The sequence below is a fragment of the Tamandua tetradactyla genome, chromosome 23, assembly GCF_023851605.1.
Source record: "Tamandua tetradactyla isolate mTamTet1 chromosome 23, mTamTet1.pri, whole genome shotgun sequence".
NCBI classification, from domain to species: domain Eukaryota; kingdom Metazoa; phylum Chordata; class Mammalia; order Pilosa; family Myrmecophagidae; genus Tamandua; species Tamandua tetradactyla.
The window spans coordinates 56,412,775-56,426,765 of record NC_135349.1 but is presented as its reverse complement, the minus strand read 5'-3'; the positions used below and the strand labels follow the sequence as shown (position 1 = coordinate 56,426,765).

Here is a 13,991-nt window from a genome sequence, read left to right as displayed (position 1 = left end):
CTGCAGAGGCGAGAGCTGGAGCACCAAGGGGGAAAGGGGACAGGGGGTCTCCCTTCACCTGACCCGTCCAGACATGACAGAGCACCTGAGGGCCTCTTCAGCCTCCATTAAAGCTGGTCCCCCCGACACCCCACACATGTGCCCAGGGAATTCCAGCAGAACCTCCAAAGACTCCATACGGCAGATTTCCATAGCTCTGGAGCCAGCGCCACAGGCAAGGCTGGGTCCGACTTGCCAACCCCACGCACACCTGGGAACAGGTGGCAAAACTCCTACTGAAAAAGGAAGGCACGAGAAGGAACATGACGGGCAGCCCCCAATCCACGTTCCCGCCACTACAGCTCTCCCAGGAGCCCACCCACGACTTTCACCCCCATCTCAAGGCCCCATGGTTGTCAAGGGGGTGGCAAGGTGGTCTCGTGGGGGCCACACCACTCCACACAGAATTGCAACCCTGCTCCCAAAGGCAAATGGCCATCTCCTGCGCAGCCCAGTTACCTCAAGCAGGAGCGGGCTGGCTGCCCCACAGGCAGGGAGGGGTTCTGCTGTGTGCAGGCTGAGGCCTCCCCACAGGCTAGGCTCCCCCTTCCACTCACCAGACCTGCCCCACGCTGACCAGGGACATGTAGAGGGTCCAGAGCACAGCCATGAGCACCATGTTGGCGCAGCCGGTCACCACGATGAAGGATGAGATGCCCAGGCCAAGGAGAGAGAGCGCGTCCAGGGCGGCGTTCATGTCCGACCAGTCCAGGAACCAGATGACCGTGGGGGCGTGGCTCAGGGCCTCCCAGCCGACCCGCCCGTGGAAGTGCCGCAGGAGCCTCCCCAAGTGCGCTCTGCAGGGCAGCAGTCCCCGGTCCCCAATCAGCTGCTTGTTCTGGCGGAAGGCCACCAGGAACGCCACAGCTGCAGGGAGAGAAGACAGACGGCGTGAAGAAGGGCGGACTCGCCTGTGGGAGCGGCCTGCTCAGACCAGCAGGGGTGCTGCGGGCTGAGAGGACACAGTGCAGGGCCAGAGGACTCCAGGACTCTGTTTTTGAAAAATTATGGAGAAAGTCTTAGAGGGGCTAACCTGGAGAATATGCAAAATCTAGGTAGCCAGACGCAGCTTCAAAAGTCATTTCACTATGCAACTATTAAACTTTACCACCAGAAACCCAGATACTGTGTCAAACATTAGGGGCACCCAAGTCATAGGCCGAACCCATGACCTTGAGGCTTGCTCTTGTGAAGCTCATGTATGTGGTGGAGAAGCCTAACCTACCTATAGGTGTGCCTAAGAGTCACCTCTGGAGGACCTCTGTCGTTGCTCAGATGTGGCCTCACTCTCTCTAAGCCCAACTCTGCAATGAAACCATTGCCCCCCACTACATGGGACATGACGTCCAGGGGTGAAAGTCCCCCTGACGATTTGGATCATGACTCCCGGGGATGAGTCTGGCCCCGGCACCAGGGAGTCAACAATGCCATCCTAACCAAATGGGGGAAAAGAAGTGTAACTAATAAAATAACACTGGCTGAGAGAGTTCAAATACAGTCGAAAGGCTACTCTGGAGGTCACTCTGGAGGTCACTCTCACGCGAGCTTCAGTTAGACATTGCTACCTATCACAACTTGCCAAACCCCAACCAGGACCATTCCAGCCAATCCTAAAAAACACCTAGGGTGTTATATAAGATTCTACAAAGGTTCTATGCACTCGGGTAACTTCCCAGAAAACTACAACCTCCAGATGGGTCCCTGGACCAGATAAATCCTGGCCCAGCCTCTTCAGAACATTAACCAGTTCTATCCCCCTGTCCCATATTATCGGCAGCCCCTTCCAACATGAAAAAGTTAGAATTGGCATAACCCAAATACCCCTAAAGAGTGGGAGAAAGATGGTGGAATTATACAGAGAAGGTCGGGTTTAACAAACAAGCATGAGTGCTGAATCATTATACTGGTATTTCTTTTACTTTCCAATACCTTAGAACAGCTAGAAGTAAAAACCTAAAATTGTGGAATTGTAACCCATACCAACTCTGAAATATGTTCTACAACTAATTGTTGTGATGTACTTTGAAATTTACTGCTTTTTTGTAAATGTTATTTTTCACAAAAAAGAAAAAAAAAGTTGATTGTGATAATAAAAAAATATTTACTCCTTCTAACCTCCCATGTTCTGGAGCAGCTAGAAGGAAAAATCTGAGAGGATGATATGGTAGCCCATGACAAACTCTGGGATCTGTCCTGTAACTACCTGTTGAAGAGAGCTTTGAAAACTATTGCTTTTTTTTTTCTTAGCTTTGTATACATGTTATATTATACAATTTTAAAAAGTTAAAAAAAAGCGTAGTGCATGAAAAAAAAATGCACCTTGCAAACAGTTTTAGCCAAAAAAAAAGAGGCTTTGTGCTTGAGGCTTGGAAAGGGAGTCTCATGGACTAAGAGCTTCGGGGCTGGGAGGCCCCTTGCGCTCTGGCCAACCTAAGGATGGGGGCTGCCTCCAGGAGGCTCAGGGTGTCCACAACCAGAAGACACGTCAGCAGCTCCACACACACAGCAGACGTGCACGGATGCCATGCGGTGCACAGTCACACGTGAGGGCTGGCTGCCGTCTCAGATTGCACGTCTCAGCCACCTAAAAACAACTGCGAGTGAAACCTTTGTGTCTGATGCTCCTTTTATCTACCTTGTCAACAGACGAGCAGAACATATGGATTAAAAATAAATAATAGGGGGAACAAATGTTAAAATAAATTTAGTTTGAAATGCTAGTGATCAATGAAAGGGAGGGGAAGGGGTATGGTATGTATGAATTTTTTTCTGTTTTCTTTCCATTTCTTTTTCTGAATAGAAGCAAATGTTCTGAGAAATGATCATGATGAATATGCAACTATGTGATATTGTGAATTACTGATTATATATGTAGAATGGAATGATGAAAATGGAATGGAAAATGATGTTAAGAATGTTTGCATTTGGTGTTTTTTGGTATTTTTTTTAAAAAATTAAAAATTAAAAAAAAAAACAAACAAACAACTGTGAGCCTAGGGACCCAGTCAGCTCCCCAACTCCCAGAATGCACTGCAGGGCTTGCAGCCTGTCATACTGCTGATATTTGTCAACTCAAACCACAAGTTTCTGAATTCAGTTCTAACAACTCCCACCCCCAAATCAGCACATCCTCTGGACCTCGGTATTTGCACTGGACAGTGCACCCCCACGTGTAAATGTGAAGATTGAAGCACTCAGTGATCACCAACGAGAAGGCAGACTCACATGCTGGCACCCACGTCCCCTGTAGAGGGGGGACCCACCAGACCCCCAGACATCGTGGGGTGGGACGCTCAGGCGGAGGGACCACGTACATCCTGGGATAGAGCCTGCAAATCCCAGAAAGCAAAACAGCTCTATTCCAGCCACTGGTGCAAGGGCAGCCCTGGAGCACAAGCAGCAAAGAAGCATTAGATAAACAGGACCTCACAAAGTCAAAAACTTCGGTGCAAAGTACATTAGCAAGAAAGTAAAAAAAAACCTACAGAAAGGGAGAATGTATTTGGAAACCACATATCCAATAAGAATTTAATAACCAGAATATACAAAGAATTCCAACAACTCAACAACAAAAAGACCAACAATCCAATTTTAAAATGGGTCAAGGCCTTGAATAAACATTTCGCTGAGAAGATGAAATGGCTAAAAAGCACAAGAAAAGGGCCACGGTGGCTCAGCAGGTAAGAGTGCTTGCCTGCTATGCCCAAGGACCCGGGTTCGATTCCCGGTGCCTGCCCATGTAAAAAAAAAAAAAGAAAAAAAAAAAAGCACAAGAAAAGATGCTCAATATCTTCAACCATTAGGGAAATGCAAATCAAAACCACTAGGATGCCTCTAGGTGAAAGATAAAAAAGAGGAAAATTACAAGTGTTGGAGAGGATGTGAGAAGTAAGAACACACAGACAGAAAGTAAAATAGAGGCCACCAGGGGCTGAGGGAAGGGGGAATGGGGAGGGACTGCTAACAGGGGCAGGGTTTCTGTGTGGGGTGACGACAAATGTTGGAACGAGACAAGGCTGATGGCCCACAGCCCTGCAACACTGGAATGTGACCAATACCACTGAGTCCACTGAAAAATGGTTACGATGGCGAATTTTGTATTACTTATATTTTATCACAATTTTCTAAGTGATTAAAAATAACTTATACTAACAATCATTGCAAGATGAACTTTAACGTATACAAACTAACAAAAGAAGAAAAAACAGCACTCAACCAGGAGGTTGGGACTGCCAGGATGAAATGCAGACTGTGACCGAGGCGGAGGGCAGTAGAAGACATGAGGTACCCCTGCCCTCCAGGACAGGTGGCACTCCCCAGGGCTTTGTCCCTGGCCCAGCAAGGCACCAAGGGTGGTGCTGTGGACCTTTAGCTCACAGGCTTAGGCCCTGACAACCCATCTCACGCCGCACATTCATTCAAACTCCTTTGCCCACACCACTGCTTTCCCGTTCCCTCCCCTCCCCCACCGAGGGTGGCACTCTTCAGAAGTAGAAAGTTCAAAAAAACCCTGGATTTATCGGCAAAGAATGCATTTGGCCACTCGGTGATACTACCAGAGAGGCCAGTTTCCTGCTTTGCACCTGTTACATGCCAGCTTCCATCCTCAAACTTGTTGCCTCACAGTCACATGATGGCTGCTGCAGCCCCAGCCCATGTTCACGTTAAAGGTAGAAAGGAGAAGGGAAGGCAGCACAAGTTTTATCTGTCCCTTTTATCAGGAAAGAAAAAAGTTCCTGAAACTATCCCCCAGTATATTTAGACCTATGTCTCACTGGCCAAACTGGGTTTGCAGTCAGTTCTGGCAACAAGATGAAAAAATGAATTCTGTGTTTAGTTTTTCCAGCCTCTGTCAGGGAAGAAGCAAGGGAGGAGGGTGTGGAGTGACGCCTGGGCCCACCAGGCCACCTCTTTGGCTAAGCTGCTCATGTCTGTCCTGCAAGACCCTATGGGAAGGATGGTGTTCTAGTTTGCTAGCTGCCGGAATACAATATACCAGAAACGGAATGGCTTTTAAAATGGAGAATTTAATAAGTCGCTAGTTTATAGTTCTAAGGTTGAGAAAATGTCCCAGTTAAAATAAGTCTATAGAAATGTCCAATCTAAGGCATCCAGGGAAAGATACCTTGGTTCAAGAAGGCCGATGAAGTACAGGGTTTCTCTCTCAAGTGAGAAGACACATGGCAAACAGGGTCAGGGTTTCTCTCTCATCTGGAAAGGTATGTGGTGAACACAGCATCGCCTGCTACCTTCCTCTTCTGGCTTCCCTTCACGAAGCTCCCCGGGAGGCGTTTTCCTTCTTCATTTCCAAAGGTCGCTGGCTGATGGACTCTCTGCTTCTTGTGGCTATGTCATTCTCTGCTCTCTCCGAATCTCTCTCATTCTCCAAAATGTTTCCTCTTTTATGGGATTCCAGCAAACTAATCATAAGACCCACCCAAATGGGGGGAGACACACCTCCACTCAATCGAGCTCAACAACCACTCTTTTTTTTTTTTTTTTTTTTTTTTTTTTAAAGGAAAGACAGAGAGAAGGAAGGAAGGAAGGAAGAAAGGGAAACATCTTTAAACATTTTCTTGTTTTATTGTATTTTGTTTTTCCGTTTTTTGTTACATGGGCTGGGGCCGGGAATCGAACCGAGGTCCTCCGGCATAGCAGGCAAGCACTTTGCCCGCTGAGCCACCGCGGCCCGCCCCTCAACAACCACTCTTGATTAAATCACATCTTCAGGGAGATGATCTAATTACAGTTTCAAGCATGCAGTGCTGAATAGGGATTAGAAGAAACGCTGCCTTTACAAAATGGGATTAGGATCAAAACATGGCTTTTCTAGGGTACACACATTCTTTCAAACCAGCACAGACGGTAAATGCATAAAGGACATAAATGCCCCCACGGAGGACAGAAAGGACAAGAGAATCTACCCACTTTTGAAAGACTAGAAAGGGCCTGAGGTGGGTTGGCCAGGGGAGGTGGAGAAGCTGAAGGGGAGGGGGCCACTCTGCAGAGCCCAAGGAGGCAGGAACTTGAGACAACGGAGAGTGTAGAAGGTGGGAACCCGAGGGGAGTGGCCAGAGCTGCGTGGGACAACTATGCCACCTCCAGCCCGGCTCTCACAGCACCACCACATGCCACCTGGCTCAACAGGCACAGCTTCCACCACTCCAGGGTGTCAGTTCTAAAGGGAACAGACAAGAATCACCAAACGAGATATCCCCTTTTTAGTTTATGGTGTATTGAAGAGGCTAGAGGGAAGTATATGCAACTGCAGAGCTCTTCCAGTGGCCATGTTTCTTGAAGACGACTGCATAATGATATAGCTTTTATAGTGTGACTGTGTGATTGTGAAAACCTTGTGTCTGATGCTCCTTTTATCTATGGTATAGACAGATGAGTAAAAAATATGGATTAAGAAATAAACAAAAAATAGGGGGAACAAAGGTTAAAATAATTGAGTAGATTGAAATACTAGTGGTCAATGAGAGAGAAAGGTAAGAGGTATGGCATGTATGAGTTTTTTCTTTTCTCTTTTTCTTTCTTTTGCTGGAGAGATGCAAACGTTCAAAAAATGATCATGGTAATGAATACACAACTATGTGATGATATTGTGAGCCATTGATTGTAACCATGCCAAGAATGATTGTATGTCTGTTGTTACAATAAAAATGCTTTTTAAAAAATGTGCCTAAGGCAAATAAACATTTTAGGATTTAAAAACCATAAATATTTCCTGACAATTAAATGTATCCTAATTAAATGTGAACCAAAGAATAACCGTTTAAAACTAATTGTTTAAAACCTTTACCTTGTACATCAAAATTTTAATAAATCATGTCCTTTCTGCCCCCTAAATTAAAAAAGCAAAACAATAAAAAAGAACCACCAAAGGCCAGACAGAGACAGCAACTCAAGGAAAAAGACCAAAACATTAAAAAAAGCAAATAAATACCTCTAGAGGAGGCACACGGGAAACAAAGGAAAATTTCAGAAAACACAAAATTTAAATTCAAACACTCTCAGAGAAAATCAAGAGGAGGGGCAGTTCTGACAGGAACAGGTGACGAGAACATTCCTGAAGCACTGGGGAGAACGCTGCTCAGGGAAAAGAAACCCGCCAACAGGCAAGGTTCAACAGAGCACCCGGCACTACAGGCTTCCAGCACCCCAGGGCACCCAGCAGTCCCAGGCATCTGGCACCCCCAGGCGTCCAGATACCCCCAGGTGTCCAGCACCCACCAGCACCCAGGAGCCTTGGGCGTCCAGCATCCACAGGTTTCCAGTACCACCAGTGTCCGGCACCCAAGGTAGCTGCACTGACCCTACACTCCACGAGGAGAGCACTTGGCCCCTCAGCTCAGGCCGGTGAGTCCTGTCCTGTGTTCTCTCTATCTGCGTTTGGCCATCCTGCACCAAGTGAACTGGAATGTGGGTGTCAGGTGTCCAGGGCCACCTCGGTCTTTCTGGGGGCACCTGAGATCCTATGAATGTTGCTACCCCGAATGTGAACCTGGTGTTTAAGATGTCCGAGGCTGCATGGAGAGCAAGCAAGGGCAGAAATCAGAGCCAGGCTGCCTGTACTCAGTGGCTACTGTGACTCGCTGTGCACTCGGGGCAATCTGCTCAACCTCTCTGTTCCTCATCTGTCCTCAGGGAGTAATGAGACTGTCTTCATGAGAAGCGACAAGGTGAACACATACTTGTGAAGCCCCAGAGGGGACTGGCATGGGCAGTTGTTACACAGATATTTGTTCAATGCAACAAACATTTGCAGGGGTGGAGGCTATGCAACAAGATGCCAGGTGAAGCCATACTCCAAGTTGCATTGGCAGCAAGCGTTAAAACGCTGCTTTCCAGCATGTGCGTTCAAAGTCAGAACAGAACACGTTCCAGCATGCACAGCAGTGCCTGCAGATGGCCTGTGAATCCCGCCATCCAAGGTGGAACCCATCTACAGCGTCCTTGCCACAGAGAACCTACATGTCACGCACATCCCACAGAAACACCCAGGCCTGGCGTGGAGGTGCTACACTAGGACAGCACACCACGGGGCCAGTGTGGCATCTGACTCTGAGCTTGCAAAAACAAACCAGGTAGTTCTGTGCTTCTGAAAGCAACACATTTTCCTGCACAAGCTTAAGTTTGCCCAAGTTCAGTGTGCTAGGAGCGTCTATGGAATACATTTGACTCTGTTTTGAACTATAATTTCTCCAATAGCTAAAAACATTTTTTAAATTAACTTCCAATGAAATATTTGAAGAACCTCTATGGCATCTTGGAAAACACCTTGGACATCGAGGAACAAGTTTTCCAGAAAGACCCAAAACCCTCTAAAAGGATATAAGGCAGGATACGTGCCCCCTTCCCCAGGCCTTGTTAGCCACAGAGTAAAGTCCCTGGGCCACTGGGAAACCAGTTTCTTGATACGGCTGAAAAAAAAAAGATTCTGCTCCAAGTGTACTTACTCACAAGATGGGGAAAAAAATGCATATGCCAAAGCCAATCGAGCTAAATTCAGCACCATGCTTAAAATATCTGCCTGACCCCACTGGCTTAAAATTGCTTTCTTCTGAACTGAAAAGAGAATCCCAGTGGAGATCAAAGTAGCCTCAGTTCATCTGAAAGGCTCCTTGGGGGAAGACTTCAAGAAACTGAGCTCTCTGCCAGCAAAGCCACTGGGGTTTCCCACTCCATTATGGGCTCCCCTTTTAAAGGTCTATTAAAGTCTCAAAGATTAACTTTATCTTAACTTTATCTTTTGCTAAATGACAGCTCAAACTCACAGAATGACTATTTAATACTGCAGAAGATAAAGCAACACTGTTAAGAACTATTTGTTACTTTAATAATTCTTTTAAAAATCATGCCAAACCAATGACATAAAACAGACACCCCAGGAAGAAACCCCATGTGGAGGGTCAATAGGTTTCCCACAAGGGTGCCAAGACTACCTGTCTTTGCCAGTGCTGCTGTAACAATGGACCGCAGACCGTGTGGCATAAACAACAGAATGTATTATTTCACCATTCCGGAGGCCAAAAGTCTGAGTTCAAGATGTTGGCAGGATCATGCTTTCTCCTGAAGCAGAGAATCCGCTCCAGGCCTCTCCCTGGGCTTCTGGCAGTGGCCGACAGTCCATGGGGCGCCTTAGCAGGCGGCACAAAACTCAGTCTCCGCCCAGTCATGTGGCCACCTCTCTCTGCCTAATCACATCCAAAGCTCTTCTCATGAGGACAGCAGTCATGTTGGATAAGGGCACACTCTAAATGAATCTGGCCTCATCTTAACTAATAACCATGTTCAAGATCCTATATGCAAACATACTCCCATCACAGGACTGGGGGTAAGGACTTAGACACGTCTTTTGGGGGATGTGCTCCATTCCATAACACCATTCAATGGGGACAGAGCATCTTCTCAATAGATAGTGCTAGGAAAACTGGATATTCCCATGCAAAAGAATGAAGAAGGACCTCTACCTCACACCATTTAGAAAAACTAATTCAAAATAGATCAAAGACCTAAATTTAAGTGCTAAAACCATAAAATTCTTAGAAGAAAACATAGGGGGAAATCTTCAGGACCTTAAATTTGGCAATGTTTTCTTTATGGCACCAAAAGAGAAAAACAGATAAACTGCACTTTATCAAAATTTAAAACTTTTGTATATCAAAGGACATTATCAAGACAGTGAATGGGAGAAAATAAGTGCAAATTATATATCTAATAAGGGAAGGGTATCCAGAATATATAAAGAATTCAATTTTTAAAATGGGCCAAGGACGTGAATAGACATTTCTCCAAAGGAGATATGCAAACACACATGAAAAGATGCTCAACTTCATTCCTCATCAGGGAAATGCAAGCCAAAACCACAGGGAGCCATCACTTCGCATACACTAGAAGGCTACAACAAGCAAACAAAACAAGCTACAGCGAGGACGTGGAGAAACCGGAACACTCGTGCAATGCTAGTGGGAACTGACAATGGGTGCAGCCTCTGGAAAACAGTTGGGCAGTTCCTCAGAAAATTCTAAACCCAGAATCACCATTCGACCCACAGTTCCACTACTAGGCATATGCTGCAAAGAACTAAATGCAGGACTTGAACAACAGTGCACACGGACGCCCATAGCGGCATTATTCACAACAGCCGAAAGGCGGACGCCCCCGACCACCCAGCCACAAGTGGAAGAGGAATGCAATGTGGTCCACCACACGACCGGACGTTACCACCCGGGAGCAGGAGCCAAGGGCAGATCCACACTACAAGGCTGAACCTTGAAAGCACCGCACTGAGCAAAACAGCCAGGCACGGAGGGACAGATATCGTACGACTCCACTTGTGTGAGGTCTGCAGAACACGGAAACTCACAGAGGCAGAAAGCTTCGAGGTTCCCAGGAAGGAACGGGAGTTACTGCCTCGTGGGTACAGAGTTTCTGTTTGGGGTGATGAAAAAGCTCTATACATAGTGATGATGACTACATAACATCGTGAATGTACTTAATGCCGCTGGATTCTACACTTAAAAATGATTAAAACGTTAAACTTTAGGTTATGTATATTTTACCACCAAAAAACAGGCAAAAGGAGGGGTGAGGAGCTGAGTTAAAAGCCCATCCGGCCCCTGCACGGTCCTCTCCAGAAGGCCCTCGACAAGCCCCTCCGCACCGCCACCAGGCCTCTGTCCACGCCCGTGGACTTTCCGGGGAGCCCCTGCAATGCCCCTCCTTCCAGCCAGGTGTGAGGAAGATGAGGGAAGGAACCCGCCCTCCAGTCTCGGCCGGCAGCCGCTCGCGGCACGCTCCCCTCCAGCCGCGGTGGAGGACCGGGCGGGACTGGTCGGAGCTCCAGCCACGCGTCCCCGCGCCCCTGGCGTCCCTGCGCTCACGGGGCCGCACCTCCCACGGGGCTGGGGGCTGGGGTGGGCGGAGGGACCGGCAGGGGCCGAGACCCGACCTGATAGGCGCGGGGTCGGCTCCCGCCGCGGGCGCTCACCGCTGGACGGCCCGGACCCCACCGCGCCCGGAGGGGCCGCCCGAGGCCCGCCCGCCCGCCCCGAGGAGCCGCGTGCAGGGCGCGGTGTCGGCGCCGCGGCCCCCAGCCCACACCCACCCCGGGCCTCGGGGCCTCGCAGGGCTCGCTGAACGTCCTCCACGAATGCGGGCGGGGGCCGAGTAGTCGCGCCACGACCCCCGAGACGCTGAGGCCCCTGGAGGCAGCTGGGGGCCGCGGCTAGGCCGGCCCGAGCCTGGCGCGGGGCGCGCGGGAAGGTTCGGGGCCCGCCGCGGACTCACAGTAAACGAACGCGAGCGCCCTCAGGAGCGCTATCCTCGTCAGCCAGAAGGTGCCCGCGCGGAGGCGGGCCGGGGAGCGCGCGGGGTCGCGGCCGGGCGCGGGCGGAGACCCAGGCCCAGGGGCCGTGTCCGCGCGACTCCGCTTCCTGAGGAACTCCCCGGGCGCCGCCATTGCCGGGCCGTAAGACACATGCGCGGGCCTTGGCCCCGCCCCTTCCCCTTGGTCACGCCCGCACCGCGCGACCCGCCCACCCCTCCACGCCTCTACAGCCACGCCTACTGCCTGTAGGCCACGCCTCTAGCCTCCGGCCACGCCCCGCCGGCCGGCCACGCCCACAGACGGGAGCCCCTCTCGGGCCCGAGCGCGCGCGCGCCCCCGTAGGCCATGCGCGGCGCGGCAGCGGCGAGGACGAGGGCCGGTCCCCCGAGGGGACTGGGGCACGGCCTGGCCCGGATGCGGCCGCCTCCCTCCTCCTCACCCTTACTTCACAGAGGCCTTCATTCGAGGGGCGGATGGAGGGCCTGAAATAAATGTGAAGTGTGGAGGAGTCCGTGGGTCAGGCTGGCCCCGCGCAAAACCGGGGCCGGAGCAGGGTCCCGGCGGTTCACAGTAGGCAGCCGAGGTCCGGCCGGGAGGACGGCACCGCGCGCCCCTGCACGGGTGGGAACAGCGTATGTGCGGGAAGAGCCGGCCAAGAGCCTTCTGGTGGCCCCACTCCCCCGCTCCCTGGGCTGCGTGCTGGGCTGGCCTGGACAGGGCACTGGCGGCAGGTGCGTCCCTCTCCTCTACTGTCTGCCGTGGACTCGGGTTGTCAAACAGCTAGTGAGGGAGGGACCAGGCGGGGCCGTGCTGCTCCCTCAGCTTCAAGCCCATGGTGTCTCTGCGCAGGTTAGCAAAGCTCCCTTTCCACAGGCAGTGCTCCTATGGGGGTGAGGTGGGCCCACCAGGGACTCCAACAACAAAAGAACTCACTGTCCGATGGCCTGTACAGAACCTTGGTGAGGGCACATGAGACCCTTCATGTGGGGATGGGCAGTCTCCAAGGGTGGGAGTGCAGGAGTCCTCAGAGGAAGGAAGGGGGGGTACCACCAAGGGCAGGTGTCAGAGTCCTTGACTGAGCAAATTGTGGGGCAATGCTAGCAAGTTGTTGAGGTGTGGGTATTTTCTTATTCATTTGCCAGAGCTCTTTACATATTAAAGATCCTGCCCTTTGGGTATTTTGGAGATACTTACCTTCTTTGGTTTTCTTTTTTGTCTTTAGCCTTTCTACTTTGTGCCCAGTCAAGTGCCCCATCCTCATTGCTTGTTTCATTACTTATCTAATTATATCTTCCCCAGCTGTGGTATGACTGCCATGAGGGCAGGGACTGTCAGGCATCAGTCTCCCAAATCCAGTACAGACCAGCAACTGCTGGAACCCCTCTGCAGCCTCCAGTGCACCTTATTGTGGGAGAAAATGTTGCTTTCCTCCCTCAGGAGTCCAGCTGTATGGGGGAGACCTGTTAAAGACGCAGCACTGGACGCAAACAACCTCCACAGAGCACTCAATCTCTGGCATTGGGCAGCATGGGCTCGAGAGGCTCATGGGGCTCTGGGCTCCAAGGAGCGGTCACCCCTGAGGTCCTGCTTCTGGGGCCCCCAAAGGAACCCCCAGCCTGCTTCTTTGCTCCCCACTATCCGGGACAGGTCAGCACGGCCATTTGGGGAGAGCAAGGAGAAATCTGCTGAGCCTGCCCTAAGCTTCCCACACTCCAGAGTGGACGCGAGGAAGGGCAGCTCTGCCATCAGGTGTGACCCTGGGCCCTGCTTTCCAGGTGGGGCCACCCTCACAAAGGGCCCCTTTGTCCTCAGCGTCCCCTCGCTGGGGCTGTATTGTTCTCCCCAGAGAAGGGCACAATGGGGCACTGTGCGAGGAGAAAAGGACCCCTTGTCCGGGCCTCCAGCTCACAGGGTGGGCAAGCGGAGTGGAAGGGTCTGCCAGGAGCTCATGTGTCCCCTGGGTCGCTAACCGCACAGGTCCCGTCTGTCCGAGGACTGAGAACCGGCAGGGAGTGGACTGCTCGGGGCAGGGCTCAGCCAAGCAGAGGCCGCAGGATGGCTCCACCTTTGGGCACTGCAGCCTGGAAGGGATCACGAGCCCGGGCGTTTCGGAAATCACCTGGAAGCCCATCAGTACACGCCACGCCATTTTCCGCAGAACTCGCCTCTCCTTCCACGTGAAGGGGTGCTGGCATTTGGAACCTGACAGGTAAACATGGGCACGGCGGGAAGGTGCACGGGCTGCTCCAGAAGCAGACCCTGCAGCAAATCCAAGCCCAGGCTGACTCCTCAGCAGAGCCACAGAGGCGGGGAGAGGGGAGAAGGGGCGCAGGAGGCCCCCGAGGGGCACTCCTGGGGCTGGTGTGTGTGAGAGCCATGGACAGGTCCTCTGCCTCCGGGTGGGACATGGCCCGTGGCCCCAGGCCCTCCCGCAAGGCAGCTCCCAGCACCAAGGCATACACGAGCCCGGCGCTGGCACTGCTCCCAGCAGCTGCGGGACGGCATCAGTGCCGACTGAGCCCTGTGCCGGCCCCTCCTCCAGCTGTCCTGGGCACTCCAGCCTGGCAGCCTCTGCCTCATATGGCCAGTTGTCCCTGGCACGCCGTTGCAGCTGTCT

General features: G+C 51.3%; 1 protein-coding gene across 1 annotated transcript in view; it reads right to left on the bottom strand.

Moving 5' to 3' along the window:
* LOC143666787 (lipase maturation factor 1-like) overlaps positions 1-11,506 on the bottom strand; it is a 44,915-nt gene extending 33,409 nt beyond the window's left edge. The window contains exons 1-2 of the mRNA XM_077140327.1: positions 11,335-11,506; positions 597-906 (exon numbers count right to left, since the gene is read on the bottom strand). Of these exons, the coding sequence (XP_076996442.1) occupies positions 597-906; positions 11,335-11,506 (482 nt within the window). The remainder of the gene's footprint in view (positions 1-596; positions 907-11,334) is intronic.
* Between the last annotated feature and the right edge of the window lie 2,485 nt (positions 11,507-13,991).